This window comes from Meles meles, chromosome 5 (assembly GCF_922984935.1).
Source record: "Meles meles chromosome 5, mMelMel3.1 paternal haplotype, whole genome shotgun sequence".
NCBI classification, from domain to species: domain Eukaryota; kingdom Metazoa; phylum Chordata; class Mammalia; order Carnivora; family Mustelidae; genus Meles; species Meles meles.
In genome coordinates this window covers 7994422-8022393 of record NC_060070.1, presented here as the reverse complement: position 1 = coordinate 8022393, position 27972 = coordinate 7994422, and the positions used below count along the sequence as shown (strand labels likewise).

Sequence of the window (27972 nt, the reverse complement as noted above, 5' to 3'; positions counted from 1 at the left end):
ATGATGTAGACCCCGCTGCTGTCCGGGGTCAGTTTGCTGTCTTTGATTGAGTGGGGGGGCGTGTTATAAAAAGAAGTGTTTGACTGGGTGATCTCTCTGGAGGAGCCCTGCAGAGACCTTGCAGGGGGTGGGGGGCAGGTTACCCAGGGGCCTCTCCCTCTCTCGTCTCTGGGAGGGAGCTCTGACTCCAGAGAATTCGAACCTCTACCTAGTTGACTTGCTTCCCAGCCAAGCCATGAGGCCGGTCACGCTCCTGCCTTCTGCCCTTGCCCGACACAGGCCGCAGGGGTGAAGGATTGCTCCCAGTTGGTCGGCTTCCAGGTCGAGCATGCTCGGACAGCAGCGTGCTCTCCAACCGGTGCACAGCCCGGAAGTGCTCACGGAACCTTGACCCCGGCCATCCGGGCAGCCCTGGCAGTCTGGCCGAGGCGATGAAGGTGCTGGTCCCGTTATGCTCACCGTGGATGATGTTCTGGAGCAGGTTGGCGAGTTTGGCTGGTTCCAGAAGCAAGCCTTCCTGACTCTGTGCCTGCTCTCAGCTGCCTTCGCCCCCGTCTATGTGGGCATCGTCTTCCTGGCTTTCACCCCGGATCACCGCTGCCTGAGCCCCGGGGTGGCCGAGCTGAGCCGGCGATGCGGCTGGAGCCTGGCGCAGGAGCTGAACTACACGGTGCCCGGCCCGGGGGCCGCTGGCGAGGCCTTCCCCAGCCACTGCCGAAGCTACGAGGTGGACTGGAACCAGAGCGGCCTCAGCTGCGTGGACCCGCTGGCCGGCCTGGCCGCCAATAGGAGTCACCTGCCGTTGGGGCCCTGTCGGCACGGCTGGGTATACGACACGCCCGGCTCGTCCATCGTGACCGAGGTAAGGGCAGGCCCCGGGTCTGGGGGAGCAGGTGGGTTTTAGGAGCCGAGGAAACAAATCCTAGGGGGTTCGGTTTCACATCAGGTTGGAGGGAGGAGAATTCTATCCACTGAGCACTTAGGACATTTCTGGCTCTGTGCTGGGCACTCTGTCCTTCCGCGGTCTGGTCCCCTACGGACGCTGGGTGCTAGAGGAGCAGGTGGAGGTCGGGGAGCCCTTTGCAAGCCAGACTGGATTGTTGAACACGGATCTCCGGGGAGACAGGTTCCTCTTCTTTCTGCCCCACTGGCTTCTCCAAGAGCCTGTAGAGGTCACTTGGGGTACCGTTAGAATGGCGGGTCCCCCTCCTTCACTCGTGTGACAGCGACGGGCCCACTGGGGTGGTTTGGAGGCCGGAGTCTGACTGTTTCAGTCTTGGCCATGCCCCAGATCTGCTGGGCTTTCCTGAGGATGTTGCCCAGCGCCATGGAGGTACAGGCATACCCGCTTCCGACAGGGTCAGTGGCGGCCCCGCTCCCCGCCTGGAGGAGGGGGTCATGGAGTCAAAGGGCCTCACTTGCAGAATTCAGTGGGTCCTTTCTGGATTGTGCCTCGAGAATATTTTAGCCAAAGGCCACCAGATTTTTTTTCCCTTTGTGGATCTTTTTGAAAGTGTTGCCAAGCGTGGGCCCTCGGAAACTGGCATCGAGGTTGGTTGTTGAAGCCGCAGACCAGAAGCTATGCAGAGGCGTTCTGTTAGCAAAGCCCGGTTTGGGTGCTTACCTGAAACCAGAGGTAACTGAGTGGTTTTGGCGTTAACGCAGCCAAGGCTCTTACTGGAGGAAGGGGCTGTGTCCTCTCCTCTGGCCTGATCCGGTCCCTGCTCGGTGGGGGAGGGTCGGACTGGGAAGGGGACAGAACGGGAGTTTCCCCTTCAGGAGGAACAGGTGCCAGTGCCACTTGCTTTACCTGAAAATGCATGAACACCTGGTTTCCTAGGCTTCCTCCGGTGACAGCATGGGCTCATTTGGGGACAATGTGCTGTCAATGCTGATTCGAATTCAGGTCTCTGGGGAGGAATGTGGGGGTGAAGGGTGGTGACCCCTCCCTCTCCGCCGGAGGGCAGAGTCCTTATGGAAGGTTGCCAGGAAAAATGCAGGACACCGAGTTAAATTTGAATTTCAGTTAAATGATAAACAATTGTTAAGATAATTATGTCCCAGATGTTACACAATGTTTGATGCTGGGAATACAAATGTTGCATGAAGATGCATTTACACTAAAAAAAAAAAAAAAAAAAAGTGTCGTTTATCTGAAATTCAGATTGTACCGGGCACCCTGGATTTTCTTTCCTAAGCCTGGAGACTCTGCCTTCCTGCCAGATGGGGAAGATCAGTCTGGTTTCTGCAGAGGAGCAAGACAGCCCTAGTGGGACATTGGGAACTGTCTGGATGCAGCTGGGCTCCCAGGAGACCCTAGATCTGAGCACTGGCAAGGACTGAGGGGCTCCTGACACTCTCATTCACAGACGGAGTGTGCCGCGCGCCAGGCGGTGGGGGTGTGCTGGAGGCAGGGGGCGCGGGGGCTCTAGGGTGGGAGAGGACAGGAGTCCTCGGCAACCGCCCCCCCACCCCGATGCCTTTAAAACCCGCCTTCGGCTCTGTTCCTCCTCCTGCGCTGCTGCTTACTCTTAGGGGCTTTGCCTTCGTGATTCCTTGCTGCAGGAATAATCTTTAACTCAGCCTCGCCTTGGACGTTGGAACCTGCTCGAGGGGGGATGCTGAAGCAGCCCGTTTGCAGGTCCCGGTGGCGCCGCCCTTCCGAGCTCGGCGTGGGGCCCGGGGCTCCATCTGGGGAAGGAACGTGCACGTTCCCTGACTTCTGAGTCCCCTGCCCTTCCAGCTGCAGCCCCACAGTGGGCTGGGGCCCCCCTCCTGCCTGGTTAGCTCCGTCTTCCCCGGCCTGTGAGTGTGAGCGGGAGAAAGGGCTCGGCCCCAGGTCCGGGGAGGGCTCTGTCACCGTTCCCAGACTCGTCTTATCCTAGACATCTCCTGGCTTCTGGCCTGAGATCTGCTGAGACCGGATCCACAGGGTCTGTGTTCTGACCAGGACTCTGGGGGATTCTCACAATCAGACGAGCTTGGAGAACACAGACTGTGTCCGAGACCCCAGGACCTAGCCCTGGCGGAACCCCAGTGGGAGCAGCGACCCATCCAGCGCCCCCCACTCCACACCACCCTAGGCTTTCCTGGGGGCTGGGCCTGTCTTCCCGGGGTGCACAAATGTGCTGGGGGGCAGTGGTTGGGTGTGAGTTGGGGGGGCACGGGGCATGGTAGGTGACCCTAGACACAGACCCTGAGCCTTGTGGGGACACAGATCTCCACAGGCAAGGCCAGATGCCCCTGCCTCTGGCTCCGTGAGCGCCCTGGCTTCTGCACAGTCTGGGGGACAAGAGGGCACCCTGGGCATCTGAGGAAGGGGGGCAGGGACACCTTACAGACACGCTCATGACGAAGATTAGAACAAAAGACACACTGGTGCCCAGTGCAGTGGAAGTGGGGTGTGGCCTTGGACAGGTGGGTAGAGGCTACGAGAAGACAGTTGGGCGGTTGGAGAGGCAGACCCTGGGACAGCCAGGTAACACCCAAGATCTGTCCCCCCGTTTCCTAGCGGCAGGGCCCGCGGCAGGCTGGGAAGATGGAAGACGGCAGAAGCTCTGCGGGGACGCTGTGCTTTCAGCTGAAGGGAGGGAACGTTTGGGTTTGGTAGAGGGAATGCCCACGGTGCTGAGCCGTAGCCGGTGGTGCCTCCCAGAGCCGAGCCACTCCCAGGAGCCGACCCCGGGGTGCAGGCGGGGGAAGCAGGTCACAGGACAGTCTTGGGATTCGTTTCTGAAAGTCAGCTGGTGACCCAGAGTGCTACCCAGATTTTATTTTGAAAGGTGCTCATGTCAAGGCAGTAAGCAGCCAGTCAGAGGGACCCCCAGGCTGACGGAGCCCAGAGCCCTGGGGCCCTTACTGGCCGACCCCTGGGCCCGGGACTGGGTTTGGGGGGAAGGGGCTGGCTTTAACCAGCACCCGAAAGATCTGCGGGCAGTGGGGTATAGTCAAACCTCGATTCTAAAGGGTAAAGGGTTTGTTTTTTACCTAAACCCTGCTCACAGGACTCCTCCTCTTCTGTGCTCACACCAGCTCTGTGAGCGGGACAGGACAGGCGCAATACACACGGTTCAGACTGGGAAACTAAGGCCCGCCGTGGCGAAGTGACTTTCTCACCGTCCCACATCGCCCAGAGCCATGAATCCCAAGTACTTAGAGCCGGACAGAGACAGGGAGAGAGGAAGGGTGTGCCCGGGGCTGTGCCAAGAATGGGGACGATGTGAGGGCCCCAGCTGTGGAGCTCCACACCTTGCTTCTACCTTTTCTGTGCCCCAGTGAGGAAGTGGGATGCCTCCTCCTCCTCCTCCTTCTTCTTCTCCTCCTCCTCCTCGGGGTTGGTGGGGCTTCTCAGTGCCCAGGTGTGTGCCCCCTGCGGTGCGGCTTCCCCTAAAACTCAACAGAGCCCTTCCCCAGGTGGGTCTGTCCTGCCTTTGCCCCTGGCTCCCTCCTGCCCTGTCCCTCCCCTCGCTGGCTCTGGGCGCAGTGCTCCCTCTGAGTCTCCGGCCACCCTGGGTCCCGAGCACAGGACCCCAGCGCCCACACTGCTCCCACCCAGCCTGGCTTCTTGCCCAAGTGTCTTTGCTCAGCCCCTCCCGGGGCCACTCATGGCCACACCCCCCCATGACAGAATCTCCAGGATCATCAGTGGACCTCACATAATTAAATATATAATTAACAGGTACTTAATCGAGGGCTTTTGACCAGTTCTGGAAAACGTGTTCGATTTATTTGGCTACATTTCTCTCTTTAGGAAATTGTTGTGCTATACTTCTTTTTTTTTGTTTGTTTGTTTTTTTTTTTTTTTTGTGCTATACTTCTTTCTAGAAGACTCATCTGCTGGCCATGTTGTCTTTCAATAACGGACAGCCAAGGTCAAACTCTTGACAGTAGTGAGGGTAAAACAAAGATACTAGGGATATAGTGGTAGCAGATGAGATTCACCGGAAACCTGAAATTTGTCTTATGAAAATGTGGTAAGAAAAAAATGATGAGAAGCCCTTGGGGCTATCACACTTCGGGGTAAACACTGATTTTGTCTGGAGAGAGGACGGGAGGGACACTTGGAGTTACAAGCGGTCTTGTGTTTCTGGCCCCTCCGACCATGGCGTGACCCGCAGTTTAACCTGGTGTGTGACGACTCTTGGAAGGTGGACCTCTTTCAGTCCTGCGTGAACCTGGGCTTCTTCCTGGGCTCTCTGGGTGTCGGCTACATTGCAGACCGGTACGTAAAGACCAAACAGACTGAACGCGGCGGCGATGCCGTGAGGAGAATGGATCACAGGGACGGTGGTGGGAGCGTCTGGCTGGTTGACACCTACCGCAGATGCTGGTGGAGAGAGACCTGGTAGCTAGAGCTTTGCAGTGGGGCAGGGCAGCAAGATGGAGTAAGGGTGGGGATTCAGGATGGACTTGGGGGGTCAAAACTCATGCATATTGTACAGTTGGGTGGCGGGCTGGGAGAAGATGGGGACAAAGCCAAGGTATACACATGCAGCAGATGGGTGAGGTGAGGGTAGGGACAGAGGGGGTTAGAAAAAGGCTTCAGTTGTGGGGGAAGGGGGTGGGGAGCCATCCTGAGTTTGGTCCTGTGCTAAGCGTAGCCCAGGAGGCAAAGAAAAGATACCACCTAGGGAGCTGGGTACGTGAGTGGTGAGTCGTGCTCAGAAGAGCGGTTTGTGCTAGAGATAAACATTTGGGATTTGTCAGCAGGAGCTGGTATTTAAAGCTGTCAACCGTGGTTGAGATAAGCAGCAAAGCTATAGAGGTTGTTAGGGAAGGAGTTGCTGGCAAAGGAGATGTAGAGGAAAGGACAGGGAGGTAGAAAGACACCCAGTGTCCCAGCATAGTGTGGAGCTATAGAACACAAGAGGGGACTGGCCTGACGGGGAGGAGTGGCCCAGATCTGCGGACAAGGCACCCCACGACTACCAGGGACAAGGATGGTGTCAGGGGAAGGCTGAGGAGAAGCAAGAGAGGAGGAAGTAAAGTTTGGGTGTGTGGACAACTCTGTAAGGCAAGTGGGGTGAGGAGGACAGGGGAGAGGCAAAGGGTCCAGGATGGGGGTGACCGCACCATGGAGGGCTTGACGAGCCAACGAGGCCATGGAAGGGCTGGGTGCCAGGGGAGCAGGTGGAACAGCCTTTGGTCGGAGGCGCAGGAGAAGAGATGGAGGTGGACGCAGACGACATTAGTTCTGGTTGTTTGTGGGTGATGGGTGTGAGCGTCTGATGGGAGGTTTCTACATTAGTGCAGGATGAGGAGGTTTACTCGCTGGGGTGGGGCCGTGCTGGGTAGGAGTGTGGGGCTGGAGGCGAGGGGCAAGGAGTAGGGGATGTTGGGCCCGGGGGGAGTCTAGGAGGTAGGGGGCAGGGAACGCAGAGGTTGCAGGGTGGGGAGATGTGGGGGTAGGAACCAGGTCGGGCGTGTGACCACACAGGAGCTTGGCCTGCTGCTTCCTCAAGTAGCTGCTGGAGTGTGGGATCAGGCTGGAAAGACGGAGTCAATGAAGCTCCCCACCAGGATGAAGAGTTAGCAAGTGATTTGCCCGGTTCATTCATGAAGAAAGGAAAGGGAAATAATCCTCAATGTTATACCATGAGAACTGAATATTTTCCCAGAAAAGTTTTTGAGGCCCCTGGTCAGGCTGGCATGTTAATAGTAATGCAGTCTGCTGGGCGATGGGTGGGGGGCACATGTGGGACCTGCGGAGCCCCAGGGGACCAACCCTTCCTGGCTGAGATGCCCCATGCCTGAGAGCATCGGGATCCTGGCTTCCTCCTCACAGTGAGTTAATGAACCTCAAAAGGGCCGCTGCTCCCTGAGGACCACACATTTGGGCCCTTGGCTCGGGGTGCAGTCCCTCAGGACACGGTGACACATGTTTCCTGATCAAGACCCTCACTGTCACTTGGTGCCCATCGGGCCTCAAATATTCAACACCCACCCCCACTTTCCTGTCTCCTTGCCTCTGAAGGTTTGGCCGAAAATTATGTCTCTTGGCCACTGCCCTCATCGGTGCCGTCTTGGGCGTCCTCACGGCCGTGGCGCCGGACTACACGTCTCTGCTGCTCTTCCGCCTGCTGCAGGGCCTGGTCAGCAAGGGCAGCTGGACATCTGGCTATATCCTGAGTAAGTGTCCTGCTGGGATGCCCTCCCACTGGGCAAGTGGAAGGGGAGGGAACCAAAGGTAGACGTGGGATTTAGGGGGAGAGGGTACATCGGCAGGGTCTAGAGACATCATGCTGACTCTAGTTGTATGCGACTGCCTGTCGGGCCGGGCAGAGCACTACGTGGGGATGGCCTCCCTCCTCCCCTCCCCCCTTCCCTTTCTCCTTCCTTCCTCCCTCCCTCCTTCCCTCCTCTCCTTCTTCCCTTCCTCTCACGTTCCCTCCCTCCTCTCTCCTTCCCTCCCCTTCCTTTCCCTTCATCTGCCTCAACTTCCCTCCCTCTCACCCTCCCTCCTTCTCAACCTTCCTTCCCTCCCTGCTCCCTCCCTCTCTCCCTCCCTCCCTTCCCCAGAAGGCTTGTCGGTCTCATACTCCCTGGGCCTCTGTTGGTGACTCACTGGTCTCCCTTATTGGCTTCTCTTCTCCTCATCCCTCAGTGTGGCAGGACCTGGAACTTTGTCCACTGCCCCCCCCATCCCCAAACCTGCTCCGCCTGCAGACCCCCACCCCAGCCCGCTGTCTGGCGGTCAGCATGGCCCCCACTTCGCTACTCCTGCTTCTGGCCCCTCAGGGGTCCTGCCGCTGGCTTTCCTTTCACAGCACACCCTGGGCCACCATCTCTTCTCTGTTCCTGCCTCCGGGCCCAGGCCAACACCATCGCTTCACCTCCACTGGGTCTGTCTCAACTCAGCAGCGGGCATGGGAACATGTTGCTGCTCTGGGCATGGGCTCTGCTCCTCGTGCGGCCCAGGCCAGCCTCTGGACGGGGCCCCCAGGATGGCCGCAGTTTCCGCCTCTTCCTGGGGATCCTCATCCTCTGTTGCCTCTGCCTGGAATTTCCCCCTGAGGTTCACCGCCTGCTTTGCTCTCTGAGACACTGCGACCCCTTCACTCTCCAGCCCCCATCCCCTCCCACCAGTTAACTTTCCGTTCCACCGGGGCACAAAGCGCGTTCCGGCCTGGCACATGATTTGCTCATTTGCTGGCCGTGCCCTCTGCCCTCTCTCGTGAAGATGCGGGGTTGTAAGCGCACAACCCTGCTGTGGGAGCTGAGGACCCATGCCGGACGCCTGGAGAGGTGCCGGGTCCCCGGTGGGCACCCAGAGATGCTTGTTAAGGGAATTACAGTCCCGGGGCCGTGAGAAATGGCGCAGCTCAGTCTGGAGCTTGTCGGGGCAAAGCTCTGGGGAGGAGGCCGGGGCCTGTGTTCAGGCAGACTGAACCCTGAGGCACCCGAAGGACAGTATAGACGGCAAAAGGGGGGATTAAAAAAGGAAGCGCTGGAGAGAAGCGGGGACTGACAGCCAGGCCTGAGCTGAGGAGCATCGGCAGACGAGGGGAAGGAGCTGGGGTCAGGCAGGGGAGGTGGGCAAGGTGTGGGGGCTCGCCCGGAGGGTAGGAGGCCATGGGGAGCCCAGGAGTCCTGATGGTGACTCATGTCCTGTTTCAGTCACAGAGTTCGTGGGCCTGGGCTACCGGCGAATGGTGGCCATCCTTTACCAGACAGCCTTCACGGTGGGGCTCGTGCTGCTCTCCGGGCTGGCCTACGTCATCCCTCACTGGAGGTGGCTCCAGCTGGCTGTCTCCCTGCCCACCTTCCTCTTCCTGCTCTACTACTGGTACGCGGGTCCTCCACGGTGCCCTGCTCTCTCTCCACCCCCAGGACCACGCTCGGTGAACTCTGACTGAACTCGGCGGCCACATGGGCCATCCTCCAGTGGCCACGGTGACCTGTCACTCAGCCACAGGGCTACTCCCCTCCTTTGTGCCATCTGGGGTGTTCTAATATTACAGGATGGCCCCATGACGTGGGGGAGCGACCCTCAAACAGAAACTCTTCGAATTTGTATCCCCTAGAGAGAGAGGCCATGCTTCAAGTCAGATAAGAAGTCACCTAGCCACAGAGTAGGCATTTGCTGTTCGTTGAATGAATGAATGAGTGAATGAGAGTTCCTGGGGATTGTGTGCATTAAGCCACTGTGAGACAAACCTGTCCCATGGGGTATTAATCCTACTAGTGGACAGCCTTTGGCAGGGTCCCAAGGCATAGACAGCTGGACAGATGAGTTTTGAGTTTTGATTGTGGAGCAGAGAACAGGAGTGGAGAGGGCTGTTGAGAGAAATATCTCATCCTAGCACCCCTCATTACCATTCTAAGGACAAATTACTGTGGGCAGTGCCGAAGAAGACCCAGTCTCTAAACCAGGGCTCACCGCAAGGAGCCGTAAACCTGTGGTCAGGATGAGCCTGCTCTCTCCCCATCAGGGTGAAATCCGGGGCTCCCCCATGGGGCAGGATGCCAGGGCTGAGTCTCGCTGGCCCTGCAGCATGGGCCTCAGCCCGAGCGTTTCCAGAAGAGCTCACGCCAGAGATTCCCAGGCTTCACGTTGTAACACCCTTACCCAGTCTGAAATGACCACATACTATCTACTTATAGGGTTTGGGAGACATTTTGGGACCTGTTCAACTGCCCTTGTATGACGCAGAGACCCCCTGCTGTCACACAAGGGTCCAGGGGCACATGGAGCATTGATTCTGTACCAGGAGTTTCCAGGGGGATGAGGGCGGCCCGTGGCTTGCAGAGAATGGGACCCCTGTCCCATGAAATGAAGGCCACAGAGGAAAGAGCCGTTCACTTTTTGCCCCTAAATCTTAGCAGGTGGTACTGAGAGTGTGAGGGACCCACCCACAGAGCTTTGTGGACCCCTGGGCTGGCACAGGATGACCCCAGAGCCTCGTCCACTAGCTGCTTGAGGAATTACAGTCCCGAAGTGAGGAGGGTCGGTTTCTCAGAGCCACGGCCTCGCTCCCATCAGGCCTTCGCCATCAGGAGCGCTCCGGAGGCGCCCACACGTAGTGACGATCCGTGTCCGCAGGTGCGTGCCCGAGTCTCCCCGGTGGTTGTTGTCACAGAAGAGAAACACTCAAGTGATAAAGATAATTGACCACATTGCCCAGAAGAATGGGAAATCGCCTCTCCCTGATCTCAAGGTGACAAAGTCGCAAGGGGTTTCTCTCATCACTGAGCCTTGGGCTGCGTTATGGTTTACTTATTTACTTATTTTTTAGAGATTTTGTTTATTTATTTGAGAGAGAGAGTGAGCGGGGGGGGGGGGGGCACCAGCAGAGGTAGAGGCAGTGGGAGAGGAGGAAGCAGGCTCCCCACTGCATAGAGAGCCCGATGTGGGGCTCATCCCAGCACCCTGAGATCATGACCTGAGCTGAAGGTAGATGCTTAACCCACAGAGCCCCCCAGACGCCCTGGGTGATTTAGAAAATGCTTCTGAGGCTGCCTGGAGGAGTGGGAAGGCCCTGGAAGGATTTGGGGTGATGAGTGCTGAGCACAGGAATGGGGGATGCTCTGAGGGCTTCTTCCGCTCCCCTGAGCTTGGACGCCGCTGATGCTCTTACTCCCTCCTAGATGCTCTCTCTCAAAGAGGACGTCACCGAAAAGCTGAGGCCCTCTTTTGCAGACCTGTTCAGCACGCCGCACCTGAGGAAGCACACCCTTATTCTGATGTACCTGTGGTAAGGGACCTTCCGGACCTTCCCCCGCACGGAATCAGGGTGCTTGCCCGAGCCCTGGGGTCTGAGTTAAAGGCAGTGGAACAATGCAGGCGGAAAAGGAGTTTTAAAATGAATTACAGGCAGTCAATGAGCTCGTAGAAAGACATCTTTATTTCTCCCTTGAGGATGGAGTAATGTGGGAAAGACAGCATTCCAGTAAGGAGAGCGTGTGACGTGGGAGGGGTCAACAGCAGGATGAGTGAGTATGACGGAGGGATCCCAGGGCTGCTGCCCCTCTCACGGGTCTGTCTTCTGGGAACAGACATGTCTTGACTTGTCTGTTGTCAATGGAAATGGGTGAGATTTCAGTGGCTCTCGGTGCCTCCAAAGATGCAGAGCCCTTCCTCACATCTGGGCACTTTAGAGACCCTCCGTGGGCAGGGCTGTGCCTTTATCGCTCGCTGATTACAAGACTCACTCACACATAGGACCTCCCCCACGTCCCCCCGCCGATCCCTGGCTGACCCCCGGGTCTGCACCCCTCTCCAGGCTGCTCTCTTGCAGTCCCCCATCCTGTTCCTTCGGAGGACATCCCCACCCCCCATGCTTTGTCCTTGACATGCGGGCGGTTCTTAGCAGTCACTCCCCCAACCCCCGGGGCACCCCCTTCATCTGGAGCCACTCTGCTCCTTGTACAATCATTTCTGCTTCCAGGAAGGTTTTTTTTTGTTTGTTTTGTTTTTAAAAAAATTTTTTTTTATTTGTTTATTTTCAGCGTAACAGTGTTCATTGTTTTTGCACCACACCCAGTGCTTCCAGGAAGGTTTTACTAGAACCAAGGGTCCAAGCTAATAGCGTGAGGCCTGGCACATGGTAACCTTGCAAATATTTGAGAAGGTCGAATGAATAACCACAGTCCCATAGAACCCACCCGTGGTGCAAGAGATGCCAGCCAGGCTGACCGTGCCCTCCCTTTGCCCCTACCAGTCACACGCATGGCCCTGTGCTGGCCCCAGAGTCCTGCAGCCAGCAGCACGATGGTCCCAGGAGCCTCTGCAAACACCCAGCTGCCCAGTGCACTTCTGTCCCCCGCCCCTTCCCTCCTCCCCTTTCCACTCACTGCCACCCCCTAACGCACTCTTGGGGGGGGAGATGCGTGTGCTTTGTCCTCTCAGCTCTCACACTCCTGCACCCCCTCCCCCGCACATTCTGCTCCGCAGAACTCCCGTCTGCACCCTCCGCTGGCTTCCTATCCCACTGAGGATAAAACCAAATCACTTTCCACCGCCTACCAAGAGCTGACCCCGGACCCCCCTCCTACGGGCCTTCCCTCCACCCGCTCCTTCCCTCCCAGCCCTTTCCGGCCCTGTGACTCCAGGCAGCTCCCGTTTCTCTCTATGGCTCAGCCTCCTCGTCAGCAAATGGGGGTCACGGCAGGACCTCCGTCGCCAGCATGTTGGCAGTTTCATGAGACAGTTTGTGTAAAGGGCTTTGTGGAATGTGTCTAGTCCCCAGGCCGGCTGTTTTAACATGTCCATGCAGTTCACGGGCTCTGCCAAAAGATGGCAGCACTGCACACTCGTTAACTGGTTTTTGACCGGGAAACCAGGCTTGGACCTTCCTTTCTCTTAAAGCAATCTCTTTATTGGTAATAGGTGACTCTTCCCACCTGACTGGGACAAAGGGAGGGCATGGTGAGCCCCTGGGAAGTTAGGAATGATTCGGGACTAGAAACAAGTGCATCACAATGTTTCTTGGTGTGCAGTTGTATAAAACAAGGGAGTGTGTTGATGAGAAATAACCAGTTGTGATCTGTTTTGGAGCCAAGAGGTAATTTACATGCTGGGACAAGAGCGCAACTTATCAACCAAAATCTCTTATCACACTGTAAATACCAATACAATGATCAAATGTTTCTATCCTCCAAAATTACGGAATGCCACCAAAAAATGACCCATGGGACTCTCTAAAGCCTTCCAGAGTGAATCAGCCAGTCCCTATGGGTGTCTGAGCCATATTGGGTGCCCCTGCCATTCCTCCCTGGAATGCGGATGGAGGGGTCCTGCGGCGGGCTGCAGGGTGGAGGAGAGAGGGGAGGGGTGCTGTGCTGCTGGAAAGACTTGGCTGGCGTCTGCCCTGCTGTGCTGTGTGAACTTGACCTTGGGATGATGACCACCATGACACCAGTAATCGCTCATCGTTGGCGGGTGCGTTCTGTGTGCCAGGAAACACTTCAGGCACTCAGTGTGGGGCAGGGAAGGGGTGAAGAGAGGGTTGTAGAGAGAAATAGCTCATCCATGCGCCTTTTGTCACCGTTCTGCAGAGGGCAAACCTGATCTGTGGGGGCCACTGGAGTAGGGCACAGCCTCTCTAAATGAAGGCTGGCCGCTACGTCTTACACATCTGTGGTCAGGACAAGCCTCACACAGCTCGTACAGCGTCTGATCGCTGAACCCGCTCACTCCTGGTACCCTCCGCCCATCCCCCTGTAGCTGCCGTGGCCTCGGGTCCTCGTTTGCTGGTTCTAGGACACGGGGTTGTACCCCAGAAGTCATGACATCACATCAATCCTGAGAGAGCCTCTCACCAATGGCCCCTCTAGGACACCCTTTCTGACTTTTATCCCCTCGTCTCATGTCACTCCAGGACGTTCTAGATCGAGCGACACCTGTTCCTCTCTGGTGGCCAGACTCCGAACCTTCCCCCGTCCCACAGACAGGAGCCTCGCTCGGTCTGAGCCTCTGCCTCTCCTCTGTGCTCAGGTTCACGAGCTCCGTACTCTACCAGGGCCTCATCATGCACGTGGGTGCCACGGGCGGGAACCTCCACCTGGACTTCCTATACTCAGCGCTGGTTGAATTTCTGGCCACCTTCATCATCCTCACCACCATTGACCGCTTCGGCCTCATCCGCCCGTTGGTGGCGTCCAATCTGGTGGCGGGGACAGCCTGCCTCGTCATGATCTTTATCTCCCACGGTGAGTGGGGCGTTCCCTCATTCTCTAGATGATCGTATTATCGAACCGTGGAACAGCGTTTCGGCTCCTGGATATGCCCCTGGAACGAGAACAAAGACAAAGTCAGGGTGTTACCCTAGTCTACACCTGTGTGTGTGTGTGTGTGTGTGTGTGTGTCTTAATTTTAAATTGGTATAACGTACACATGATGAGTAAACGACAAGTGTCTAGCTACTTACCTGTCCCACTGTTGACTGACACCTGTGTGGTTTCCAGCATCTGCCTCCTGGGGTATAAAGTGAACACTCAGGCACACGTCTCTTCACGGGCCTAGACTCTCCATTCCCTCGGGTACGAATCCGTGTGTTTGCTGGGTCAGGTGTGGTGTATATGCAGCTCGAAGTGGATACAGGCGGGTTTCCAAAACGGCTGGACCAGCGCGCCCTCCCACCGACGATGCCTGAGCGTTCCAAATGGTCTACACCCTCGCCGACACTGGGTATTGCCGGTCTTTTTGACACCAGCCTTTCTGGCGGGTGTGTGTTTTCGTCCATCGCTCTTATGACCCAGGATAATCCAAAGCAGAATGACTTTGGTCAGTTTTGGTTTGAGTACCCAAACTGCCTTTCCTATTTGTTACGTTTGGGGAGACGCTTGAAGAAGCACAAGGCAGATTTGCCATTTCCCAAGTTTGTATTGCTTGTGCTCTGCCCTGGTGGGTGAAATGAGCTGTTTCGGGAAGCTTTTACAGAGAGGGTATTGTGGGAAGTGTTTCCTGAAAACTGGTTTCTCAAGAACTAGGCTGTATGGATCAGGCTGAAAATAAAAAGACGACTCAGTTTTTTTCTTCCTCCTTGCATGGAGAGAACAGTGAGGACAGGGAAAGGAGCAGAGTCCGTCTGAAATAGATTTTATCCACCATCTTCCCCATCTTCCCATTTCTGCAATCCTGAAAAGACAAATGGGAAGTTTTTTGTTTGTTTGTTTGTTTTTAAGTAGCAGCAATGGGGGTAGAGAAGGAACCCAAGATCTCAGATTGTCAGTTTTCATCAGGACAGAACCCAGGCACTGTGCTCTCTGGTCCCATCCTCCCCCACCCCCCTGGCAAGGTCTTTCCCCCCACCCCCCTCTCCACTTGCCTCTACCGAGTCCTTGTCGCGTGAGATGATAAACACTCACTCCCTCCAGGAAATATTGCAAGTGCCTTCTGTGTGGCCAGCACACGTCTCGACCCTGGGACCCAGCCATGAGCAAAGCAGAGAAAGTTCTTGCTCCACAGAGGTCACATTCTAGAGGGGAAAGTGCAGGTGAAGCGTGGTGGGCGTTAATCCTTTGTGCGGTGGTCAGGGGCGGCCTGGGCAGACCTGAATGAGGGGAATGAGCCATGTCACCATCTGGGGAATGTGCTTCCGGGCAGGAGGATGGAAGCGGGAGGGTCACCGAGGAGGGTCGAGCTGAGCATTCAGGGAGCAGCCAGAAGCCCTGTGCCTGAAATGGGGAGAGCAGGACGGGACCTGGGGGACAGAGGTGGGCGTTAGCAGCAAGCAGCCCTGGACGGTGTCCCCCATATGGAAGGGAAGCACTGGGGGCTTTGGGCAGGGATGCTCCCCACGGTCCCTCTGGCTGCTGAAGGGAGAGGTGCCCCCAGCGCCGATGGGAAACAGGACAGCAGAGCCGCTCACCAGATTAAAGACCCCAGAGTGTGTACGCCAGGCCCTCCCTGTAGATCCTGTCTGAGCGAACATCCTCTTCTTTTCTCTTCAGGAGGCTGGGGGTACCCGTGATCTGGGGGAAGAGCAGGGGGCTGGGAGACTGAGTCGGACCCGGTGGGGAGCTCATCCCTAAGGCCACCGTGTCCTCTCTCCGGGGACCCTCATGCTGGCAGAGTGAAACGAGCATGTCCTCCATGAACAGCCAGTATCTGAGGACAGGGGTCAAGAAGACATGATGTCTGGGACCCCAGAGGCTTTAATGAGTCCCCTGGCATGTCCTGGGAGCCATTTGCTTGTTAGCGTGTGGAGTAACCCAGGTAGAGCAGGTGATGGGGCTCAATTCCTCGATCGGTCCTCAGTAGCGGGAGGGCTTCCCGAACCCTCGTGGAATGGGGAGCCCCACAGCTATCTGCTAAGATGCAACAAGGGTTTGCTTTCCTAGCGCTTGAGTCTGAGGCTATCCTGAAAGGTGTTTCCTTTAAGACAATGTGTTTGGAAGTGAAGGCTAGATTGAGGGTTAGAAATCCGGTCCCTCAGCTCCAGGGCTGCCGGCCGAGGGGCTGGATTTCTTGTGGACCTCCTGTGTCAGGCCCTGGCAGAGACACTATTGCATGGTAATTAAGAAGCCAACGTTTCTGGAACAGTCATGGTGGACGTTTGACATTTGTCATTTCAAAATCCCATAACAGCTTGTAGGCTGGCTATCACTGTTCCCATTTTACAGCTGAAGAAACCAAGGCCCGAAGAGGTAAGTCACGTGGCTGACAGGAGGCAGAGCTGAGATCCAAAACACACGTTCTTTCTTCTGTGCCACGGAGCCTCCCTCCTGCGTTACCACCAGGTTTGGAAACCTCACAGGACTCAGTTTACTTATCCCAAATGAAAGGGTTAGACAAGGCACTCTTTCTGGCTCTTCCAGCTCTGGAGCCCAAGCTTCCTAATGGGGCTCCTCAAGGCAGGGCACTCGTGGGCTCAGTCCCCATGTGAGTTCCCCACCTCCGTGTGTTTCCCGTCCAGATCTACACTGGCTAAACATCACGGTGGCTTGTTTTGGCCGCATGGGAATCACCATCGTGTTCCAGCTGGTGTGCCTGGTGAACGCCGAGCTATACCCCACGTTCATCAGGTGGGTGCACAAAGCGGGGGGTAGGGGAGTGTGGTGGGGTTGCCACTGACCTAGCTGGGCACTAGCCAGGCTCAATGAGGACCAGCACTTCCAAGACAGTTGCTCAAGGCTCCCCCAGAGGGTAATCCGTTTGGACACTGAATTGGGGGGTGGGCGTTAGAGAGAGGGTCAACGGCTAATTACAGGAGAGAACATGAAATGGGAACTTGGAATGGAGTGTGCAGTGGGCAAGCCCCGGAGAACAAGGGTCTGCATGGAGAGAGCCCTGGTCAGGGAGTGTGAGACCGACTTTCAGTCCAGCCCTCAGCTCCAGCTCCTGCCTAAGTCCGCCAGGCACGCGGACACTTGTAGACACAACGTGCTCAGAGTTCTGACCGTACGATGACACACAAAACATTTCTAGACATCTGTCACTTCGCCCTAAACATCACCATTATTTCCATTTTGCAGATGAGGAAGTTGAGTTTTAGAGAAGGACAGAGCACTTGCAAGAGGCACAGAACCAGAAAGTGGCAGGGCGTGTTTTTGACCTTAATGGTGGGCTCTTCCTGGGACGACACAGTACTTTTCTGTAAACATAGCAACAGGCCTAGAAGATTCATCATAATTTAAAAGATTTATTTATTTATTTGAGAAGGTGGGGAGGGGCAGAGGGAGAGAAAGAATCTCAAGCAGACTCCTTGCTGAGCTCGAAGCCCCATGGGTGGGGAGGGGGAGCTCAATCCCACAACCCTGAGATCATGACCTGAGCCGAAATCAAGAGTCAGACACTAAACCAACTGAGTCACGCAGGTGCCCCAGGTCTAGGAGATGTACTGTTTAAAGTCAGGTTTAGACCAAAATTCACTGTCACACGCAGTTTGCTGAGTTTTGGTTGTGTATGTATTCATTAATCTGCCGCACAATCACTACGGGGACATTGCCATCGCCTCCAAAGGCTTCCTCAGGTCCCTTTGCAGTCAGTCTACCCCTTCCCATCTCCAGCACCTGTCAACCATTTCTCTCCCTTCAGTTTCACCTTTTCCAGAATGTTATTATGTAAATGAAGCAACATGGCCTAGTAGCCTTTTGTGTTCACCTCCTTTCACTTAGCACGATGGAGGCCACCCATGGGCTTGCAGGCATCCATGCCCTGTTCCCTCTGAGTGCGGAGCGGTGTTCCAATGTGTAAATGATGCACCACGATTTCCTTAGCCATTTACCTGTTTATTGGCATTCACTGTTTCCAGTCTGGAGTGATTCTAATCTAGCTGCTCAGAAACATTCAGGTATGGGTCTTGGAGTGGATATATGTTTTCATATCTCTTGGGCAAAAACTTTGGAGTGGTTCATATGGTGCGTGTTTAAATGTATGAGGAGCTGTCAGGATGTTTCCCAAAATGGCGGGCCATCTCGTGTTCCACCAGCCGTGGGGGAGAGTTCTGGCTGCTCTACGGCTCCATCGGCACTTGGTGTTGTCCATTTTTTATTGTGTAAGTCATTCTGGGAGGTAGTGGTATCATTGTGACTTTAATTTACATTTGCCTCATCACTGACAATGTCGAGCATCTTTGTATGTATTTATGGCCAACTGTGTTTTAGGAGACTCAGTTTTAAGTGAAGATTTTTATTGTAAAAGTAATTAACTGCTTTAAAGTTCCAATTCTGACCTTCTTTAGAATGTGGTATATTTCCTGAAACTCTTTTTTCTGTCTGTATGGTTTCCTGTTTCCCATGCCATCATGCCAGTGGTTTCTCAGAAATATTCCAGGTCCCCAGTCTAACTACACAGCAACCTGAGCCCCTCAGTCAGCCAGAAGACACAAGCATGGCTCTGATGTACTCTCCTCTTCCCCATCCGTCCTTCATTAAAAGATCGTCTTCTACTCTCATCTGGAAAAGGTTGCTTGGACTGAGTTCAAAGAGATGAAGACAAATTAAAGAGAAAGTCTTCTACATTTGGCTGTCCTGAGCCCAGAGTCTAAAATAGTTGGGCCAAACAATTCCATTGTCATGGCACCAGACCCAAGGGACAGACTGAAAGTGTAAACTGTCAAAGGTCCTGAGGTCCTGCTCCTACGTGGAAGAAGGCCAAGCAGCCCATCTCAAGGAGCCCTTGACCATTGGCGCAGAGAGTCTGTGATGAAGATTCTCGGTAACTGGGAACAGAAGCCAGACATTGAGAACTGACTTTAACCATGACCTACACACACACACAGCAAGAAGACTTTCATGAAAGTTCTGATATTTTCAATAAACGGAATAGAATCTAAGTCATTAAAAAAGATTATTTCGGTTACTTTATTACTTTACAAGGACTCCAAAGTCAAAAAATTATTATCAAAGCCATTTTGAATGTGCTTCTCATTCACAGGAGGTATTAGAAGTGAACAATAGTCTCCTTTTAACACAGCACATATTGTCAAGAACATTCTTTCGGTTTCAATAGGCACTGCCTTGTGTTGAGAACGGTCTCTCCTTTTTGTCACACTCAGTATGGTATGAGTTCCCTGAGTAAAGGAGCGACATGCCACACATCTCTGTGCCTCTGCACCTGGTCTCCAGTTGTGCTAAGCAGTCACTAAGTACTTGTAGAACGACTGAATGAATCAGGCACCACAACCCCAGGACTTTTACATCAGGGGTCTAGTTCCCTCCTTCTTCGAGCTTCTGTGTGGTTATTCAAGTTTTTACTTTTTAAAGACATCGTTTCTTAAAATAATAATAAAAAAATGGTGCCTTTTCTTTCTCCTCTTGGACATCACACTGAAGCTACCAGAAGAATGAGAATTTAAAAAACCCCTGCAAATTCCAGCTTTGCCATGAGGATGACCCTGAAAGGCAAGTGTGAGAAGAAGGGCTGCCTAATGCAGTGAGGTTTCAGAGGGTCTGGAAGATTCCAGGGATGCACACTGTGACAGTAACTCTGGGACAAGACCAGCAGTTTTCCAAAGTAGGAAGCATACCTGGGAGGGTATAACCCACAAGCCCTTCTTTGCAGTAACAGGATGGATATAGGGGCCGGAGGCATAGGTTTCATTCCCCGAACACTAGGAGGCTGAAGGTGAAGCAGGAGAGTGAGGCCAGGAAAGAACCTTCAGGGGCCTTGGGGACAGCAGCGTGCTGCAAGGCAGGGTGGAGGAGAGAGACTGTGTGGTGAGGATTCTGCACTGCCAACCCCTGTAGACTGGGAGTGAGAGATGTTGAAGCACCTGTTCTCATACAACCCTGGTTGAACAGAGAATTTTTACTAGTCTAGAACATGATCTGGCCACTCCCCAGGAATTCTTCTGAAATGGCTGATACAGGAAGAAATCACAGTATTAAAAGATGAATAATAAGAAAGTAATTCACCCATTTATACAAATACATCATGAGAGAAAGGGAGAAAAGAAACAGAAAAAGCAAATGACAGATAAAGAATACTCTCTGGAAAAATATTGTCACAATGGAGGTGAAATTTGTAGCCCCAAATACCTCAATTAAATGCAATATGAATGAATCAGTCATATGCATAAAATAAGAGTTTAAAGCAGAGATTAAAGTTCTTGAAAGAATATGACACAAGACGATTGAAATGGAAACCTATCTGAAAGCAGTGCAAAGGAGGACCGCTCCAGTGAGGGAAAGGCAAGGTAGGATGAAGAATTGCAAAACGAAAGTGAAATAAGCAAAGTTTAAAAGTCTTGGAGATCACAAGCACAAATGCACACACGCGCACACACGTCCCAAAGAAGACAACTGAAATAACGAAGCAAAAAAACTTTAAGGGGAAAAAAAACCTTTACAGAAACTTCTGGAAATAAAAGAAGGTTTGACTCTACGATTTGAAGTGGATAAAGAATATCCTAGTTAAATTATTGGGCCAAAACTGTAAGTCACAGAAATAAGGAGAATATCAAATTGATTTTCAGCTTGATAATCATTGAATGTGGGATTAAAGTGAATTTGATTTTGACAACAGAACAGCAGTAAATGTCAGAAATCTGACAATAAAGAAATGCTAGAAGACAGGGAAGGGAAAGGAGAGGGAATGTTGCATGTGGTATCCTTAGTATGCTTTTTCCAGCTTGGAAAAAACCATATTACGAAAAGCTGATATGGGGTGCCTGGGTAGCTTAGTGGGTTGAGCATCTGACTTCTGATTTTGGCTCAGGTCATGGTATCAAGGTTGTGAGATAGAGTCCCACGTCAGGCTCCAAGCTCAGTGGGGAGTCTACTTGAGGTTCTCTTTCTCCCTTTTCCCTCTACCCTCTGCCATGCTTGCCTGTGGGCTCTCTCTCTCTTAAATAAATAAATAAAATCTTTTTTAAAAAAGCTGATAAATTATGTAGTGCTTTAGGTGTACTTAAAGATGTAAAGGGTAAGGCAAACACTAAAACAGTGGTATAATTTACTGAAAGCAGTGCATGAAAGGATGGAGGAAGTGGAAATCTATAAATTTTATAATTGTTTATAATAGCAAGTTAATGAATACTGCCTAAAGGAATAGAGCAGTAAATGTATTATATAAAATTATAAAGGTAACATTTGAATAAGAATGCAAACTTTCCAGGGCCCCTGGCCAGCTCTGACCGTGTGACTCTTGATCTCAGGGTCCTGAATCTGAGCCCCACATTCGATGTCGGTTACTAAAAAAAAAAAAAAAAAAAAAAGAAATACACATACACACACACATATATACAAATACAGTTTAAAAAAATTCAAACTTTCCAAATTATCAGAAAAAAATACACATAGCCAACACATACTGAAAAGAAGACTCTAGAAGCAATAAAGAGCATGGTATAAAAGCTAATGACAGAGTTAAGTCCAAGTGCTTCTGACATTTAAACAAATACAATGAGGCTCAATTCCTCTATTGACAAAAGGAAACTTCTTTGGTTACAAAGCAAAACTGAAGGGGCACCTGGGTGGCTCAGTGGGTTAAAGCCTCTGCCTTCGGCTCAGGTCGTGGTCCCAGGGTCCTGGGATCGAGCCCCGCATCGGGCTCTCAGCTCAGCGGGAAGCCTGCTTCCTCCTCTCTCTCTGCCTGCCTCTCCAACTACTTGAGATCTCTGTCTGTCAAATAAATAAAAATTAAAAAAATAATAATAAAAAAAAAAAGCAAAACTAGACACCTTGCTGCAGAGCTGAACTACAACTTTTCTTTGGAAGGGTTGACAAGAAAAGAATGCATGAAAGCTTATCAGTAAATGCAAACAAAAATATAGCAAGACCCATAATCTTATCAGACAAAGTTGAATTTATGTCAAAAATGTGTCTAATAAGATAAGGAAGTCCCTTAACAATGATAAAGAGGAAATCCATAATGGTCTCACACAGAGAGTTTATAAAACATTTAATTCATAGAAAGCTCCAATAATACTGAAACTGTTCTAGACTATAGAAAAAGGAGAAAGGTTTAAAAAATTTTTATTTTATTTAAAGATTTTATTTATTTATTGGCCAGAGAGAGAGAGCACAAGCAGGGGGAGCAGCAGAGAGGAAGGGAGAAGCAGACTCCTCAATGAGCAGGGAGCCCGGTGTGGGGCCTGATCCCAGGACCCTGAGATCATGACCTGAGCCAAAAGCAAACACTTAACTGACTGAGCCACCCAGTTGCCCCCAAAAAACATTTTAATAAAACTAGGATAATATTGATATCAAAGACCAACAAAGATAAAGAAAATAAGGAAACTAGAGGTAAATATTATTTGTGAATATTGATTAAAATCCCAAACAACATATTGTCAGAACAGAATAGTGGAGATATTAAAATCATAATATGTAATATCTCAGATGAGTTACTCAGGAACACAAAGTTCAATATTAGAAAATCTAATAGTATAATTCATGCTAGTATATTGAAAGAGTTTATAAAGCTAATAAATTAAAACTATACTATTATCTCTTTAGATAGTGAAGGGCATTTAATAAAATTCAACATCTGCTGTTGTTATTACAATCTTTCCATAAAACAGGGATATATAATTTTGCATATAATTTCCTCTATTTCCAGCTAAGAAAAAACATATCATTAAACACTGATAAAGTAAGTTATAAATATATTTTAAAATATAATGGCAAACACTAAGAAATGATATAACCAACTGAGGTAGTGGTGGGGGTTTGGAAAGGAAATGCAATGCACTACTTTTATAATTACAATTGTAGGGAGAAAGAGATTATGCAAATGAGCATAATAGGAGAAGCTTAAAAGTAATGTACTAAAGAATAAAGCTTTTCCCAGTTTATTGTTCCTAATTTAACCATATTTTTAAAACAAAGTCAAGATTATTTATAGGAATACAAAAATATCCAGCACTAAACAATTTATCAATAGTCACAAGAAATATGAATGTTCTAAACACCCCAGTTAGAAGGCGAAGATTGTCAGACAGGACAAAAAAGTAAGACCCAACTGTGTACCGCTTACAAGAAACTCACTCTAAATAAAGTGGAGGGGCACCTGGGTGGCTCAGTGGGTTGAAGCCTCTGCCTTCGGCTTGGGTCGTGATCTCAGGGTCCTGGGATCGAGCCCCGTATGGGGCTTTCTGCTCAGTGGGGAGCCTGCTTCCCTTCCTCTCTTTCTGCCTGCTTGTGATCTCTGTCTATCAAATAAATAAATAAAAAATCTTTAAAAAAATATAGTGGTGGAGATTGTTTAAGAGTAAAGGGATGGAAAAGGACATTCCATGCAAACACTAATCAAAAGTGACCATCTTCATAGAAGACAGAGTGGGTGTCAGAGCAAAGATTATTACAAGGGATAGAGGGGATCCTTCCAGGTCGATCTTTGCTCTGTTCCCCGCTCTAGCTTTCTTTGTTCTCCGTTTCTCAATAGCTTCTCGCTACCCTTCCCTATCTCTTCACGTGAAAACAGAACTCTGCTCACACCAACCAATTCTCCAAGTCTCCAGACACCACTGGGGTATCCTATTCAATTCTGACGTTAACCCCCTGGGGTTAGAGCAGACCCCGCAAGTTAAGGGCTCAGCCCCCACAAGACTGCCCCCTCCCCCACCTCTGATGCCAGGCACAAGTCTCAGGCTGTCATCTGCACTTCTGACTCACTGGTATAAATCAGGATTCCCATAACCTGCTCTTCAAGTTCAATAATTTGCTATCATGTTTCACAGAACTCAGAGAAACAATTACGTTTATTGGTTTATTATCATAAGGGACATAATAAAGGCTATAAATGAACAGCCAGATGCAGAGGTACTCAGGGTGAGGTTTGGAAAGGTCCCCTGAGCACAGGAGGACCTTTTGTCCCCCGTAGGAGATTCTGTCCCCATAGACTTGGGGTGGGCTACCCTCCCAACACATGGGTATTTTCACTAACCCAGAAGCTCTCTGAACCTATAGTTTGGGGTTTCTATGGGTGCTCTGTTACGTAGGCAGGACTGATTAAAAATCACTGGTCATTGGTGATTAACTCTATCTCCAGCCTCTCTCTGCCCCCCGGCTCTTGCTCTAGGATAAGGTTAACCTCTGGAAAGTTGAATCACAGACATATCATCCTTTTTGTTCTCTGTATTTTATCAGGAATCTTGGAGTGATGGTGTGTTCCTCCCTGTGCGATCTGGGTGGAATGATCACCCCCTTCCTGGTCTTCAGGCTGATGGAGGTTTGGCGAGGCTTGCCACTCATTTTGTTTGGTAAGACTTCATGGGTTATTCATGATTCCTTCCTTCCAGCCCAGCATGATCGCTTAAGACCTCTGACCAGTGAAGGATGTCCTCTGGGGAGTTTACAGGAGACAAGGACGGTGCCTGCCCTTCTGTTGTCTCCTGACTCACTCTGTCTTGTTTCATGGGAAAGATAAGATGCCATTCCCAGAAGGCAGATGTTACATCTTAAGGTTCTAGAGTCCAACAATTCCGCCCATAGGACAAAATTTGGGAGGCATTTTGACATAGCCTCCCGCTTTCTTATGAATCTGACTCCCAATTTTTGTGCACATAACATGAAATTGTGGGAGGCTTGAAGATGCTAAATTGTCACCCTTCTTTTGCTTAACAATTGAGAATAGGCACAAGGAGGTATTAGCTTTGTTAGTGATAATATTGGACTCGAGCAGGAGGAGAACACTTTTCCTCCTCCCCAGACTAAGACCTTGGGTCTTCCAAGACCCAACTTACCTGTTTGGCAGAAGGCGAAACTGCTGTCTGTGCACAGAGCGCTGCTGTGTCTGCGCCCTAGGCAGACCCACCAAGGAGTGGGAGAAGGAGAGAGGGGAGAGAAATAAGGATAGGCAAGGAAAGAAGGGAGGAGAAAAGGGGAGGGAGAAACAAGAGTGGCCCACCCTGACCAAAATATATTCTTTATGCTTCGTATCATATATAGTAATATAATATTAACATATAGTAACTATAGTATATTTTATAGTTTATAGTAGCCATAATATGTATTACATATAAAAATAATACATTATAATATAATTATCTAGTATGTATAGTTTTATATACAGTAACTATAATCGATATAATACATATTATGTATTATAATAAATAAATTCCCTAATACTTAAACATCAGTTATGGTAGAATTTACGTAGAAGTAAAATGAAGGCACTATTCCCTATTGACTCTGACATTTTCCCAGTAATCCTATTGCTTTAACTTTTTCCCGAGATGCTCCTGACTTCTGAAAACCAGGTTCATTACCACCAGCCCTTCAGTAAGCGGCTGGCGTCCCTCCGAATGCCATTGGCTGTGCTCTAAGGGCTCTATGTGAACTCTGTTTCCTTTGAAGCGGTGTTGGGCTTGGTTGCCGGGGGAATGACGCTGCTTCTTCCTGAGACCAAAGGTGTCACCTTGCCAGAGACCATCGAGGATGCGGAGAACCTCGGGAGGTAAACCCATGGCGCTCAGGGACTTGGGGCCACGTGCCTCCATGTCTTCTCTTGGTCTTAAGGGTGTAGGAGCTTCGCAGGCATGGTGTGCATTTTTTATTACTCCCAGAGTTGCTGGAGAGAGAAACACAAACAACCAGTGGCTTTGGGTAAGGAGAGATTGGAGAGCACAGTTACGTATTTTTAGTGGGCAGTTATCTGTTCTAAACTGGGATGGAGAATCGGTCAGGATGGAGATGGCGGTCAGGTCTAAGCTGACTGACTGAGGACCGAGTCCCTAGCTCATCCCTGGAGAGAATTGCTCTGTGTTGGGAACATTTTTAAAATCAATCTTGTCAGGGCGCCTGGGTGGCTCAGTGGGTTAAGCCTCTGCCTTCGGCTCAGGTCATAATCCCAGAGTCCTGGGGTCGAGCCCCGCATTCGGCTCTCTGCTCAGCAGGGAGCCTGCTTCCCCCTCTCTCTCTGCCTGCCTCTCTGCCTACTTGTGATCTCCCTGTCAAATAAATAAACAAACTCTTTTTTAAAAAAATTAATCTTGTCCTTTCAACAATTCTTGGTTCAGGCTCTTTAGTGACTCTCTTTACAAAGGAGAACAATTTAAAACATTCATTCCTGTACCAGGGACAAGTGCTTTAATGGAGTCTCAGATGCTACTCTTTTCATTTTTTGTTTTTTTGAGAGAGAGAGATAGAGTGAGAGTGAGTCTGGGGGGTAAAGAGCAGAGGGAGAAGCAGAGAACCTCCAGCAGACTCTCTGCTGAGCACGCGGCCCAACAGGAACTGGATCCCATGACCTTGAGCTCCCGTCCTGAGCTGAAAGCAAGAGTTGGACACTTTACAGACTGAGCCACCCAGGTGCCCCTCAGATGCTACTCTTAAAGCGATAAGAAGGGAAAGGAATAAACAGTGCTCGAGGAGGTGGCCGCTTAGCTCCCCCCACCCAGGCTCACTCTGTGGATTCCATAGGAAAGACACATGTGTCCCTGTGATGAGGAGAGACAATGGTCTGTGGCTTCAGAGAGACATGGACTCAAATCCAGTCATCCATGTGACTTTGGGGATGTTGCTGAAACTCACAGAGAGTGAACTTCCTTGCCTGAGAAGGAGCCACACTAGTACTCAGTTTGGAGGGTTGCTGGGGAAATGCAGTAAGTAGGTGACATTTTATTATCTTGAAGAGAAAGTGGATGACCAAGCGATCACCTGGCACACAGTAGGTGCTCAATATGTCTGAGATTTTCTCCATTCTTCTCGCATCTTGTGTGAACTCCTTGGTGAGTCTCAAAACTAGGTATGCAGAAGAATCACAAAAAAGAAGTTTACTGAAATGCAGACTCCTGGGCTGTCTTCTAAGGTTTTTGACTTAGGAAATGAAGGGTGGGACCCAGGAAATCTGTGCTTTTAATAAACTCCAGCAACGAAGTGCATTTAAGTGCTAACTAAATCTGACTTTGAGAAATTCTGGGTGTATCCGTACTGACAAGGAACAAACATTCTATTTTAACTGTAAACACATTTTCTAGTTGCTGACAGAGAGCTAATGTTGATTAGCAGATTTTAAGCCGTTTCAGTACAATTTGTCCATAGACACCTGCTCATTCTTGAGACCGCCCTCTGCTTGCTAATCTCATTTTCACCTTTTGTTTTGAGATTTATTCCCACAGACAACTTTGCAATAGTTTCTTCTTTCTTTTCTTTCCTTTTTCTTTCTCTATTTCTTTCTTTCTTTCTTTTAAAGATTTATTTATTTGAGAGAGAGAGCAGAGGGAAGGGGCAGAGGGAGAAAGAGTCTTACACAGACTCTGAGCTGAGCACGAGCCCAGCATGGGGCCTGATCCCACCACCCTGAGATCATGACCTGAGCTGAAACCAAGAGTCAGACACTTAACCAACTGAGTCTCCCAGGTGCCCTGCAGTAGTTTCTTAATCAAAACATTGACTGTTTATTTTAACTTTCATTTTTATTTTTGGCTGCTACAGGATAGCAAAGCCCAAAGAAAACACGATTTACCTTCAGATCCAAACATCAGAACGTGCTGGCACCTGAGAGAGATGCTTCGCGGGGACTGAGTGGAAGAGAGGAAGGTGGGGTTTTCATCTGAAGAAAAGAAACCCTGATTTCTCTGTGCTCTTCCTCACACTTGCCTGCCCCTAAACCAATAGCCTGAAGAACACTAAATGTGCTTTGCTTTATTTTCTTTCTTTGAAATCTCCCAAAGTCCTATCTTTTATCTACTTACTTTTCCTGGCGAGAACTGTCGGTGGTTACCAGTTACTTAATTACCTGAAATATTTGGAAGATCCAATAGAATTTAAATATTACTGTAAAAGAGGCCTCTGTCACTGGTTTCCTAAAGGCAGTGTTGTTTTATTCACTATTTGAAAGCAAATGTCATTGTATCTGTAGTATCTATCTTGGCAAGAGTATTTTAATATGTTGTCTTCTTGAAGGGCACTTTGTTTTCAAATATGGCGGCACTTCCTGCAAACCGTACCCGAATCATGTTGGAAATATGATCCTTCTCTGAAGGCTAGAAGAACTGTAACCTTTTTAGGAAGCAGTTTTTGTCCCCTTTGCTCCAGGAATATTGTATTTGATTTCACTCTTGGTTTTTGTTCTTGTTGGTGATTCTAGAAGATTAACTCCTATGCCAACTGCAAAATATTCTAGTAAATATACCAAAAGGA

At 50.8% G+C, this 27972-nt stretch overlaps 1 protein-coding gene across 2 annotated transcripts; it reads left to right on the top strand.

The window, feature by feature from the left end:
- The first annotated feature begins 393 nt into the window (after positions 1–393).
- Positions 394–27972, top strand: LOC123941151 (solute carrier family 22 member 1-like). Of its 2 annotated transcripts, XM_046004050.1 has the most exons (11): positions 396–862; positions 5118–5221; positions 6974–7128; positions 8617–8785; positions 10043–10157; positions 10588–10694; positions 13436–13650; positions 16359–16467; positions 23977–24089; positions 25186–25285; positions 27265–27972. In XM_046004050.1, the coding sequence occupies exons 1-11, from the start codon at positions 452–454 to the stop codon at positions 27329–27331; spliced, it is 1665 nt and encodes a 554-aa protein (XP_045860006.1). In that variant the 5' UTR covers positions 396–451; the 3' UTR covers positions 27332–27972. The 2 variants fall into 2 exon arrangements, with proteins under 2 accessions (XP_045860007.1, XP_045860006.1); XM_046004051.1 differs by lacking the exons at positions 23977–24089; positions 25186–25285; positions 27265–27972 and adding an exon at positions 18196–18696 and having other exon boundaries at positions 394–862.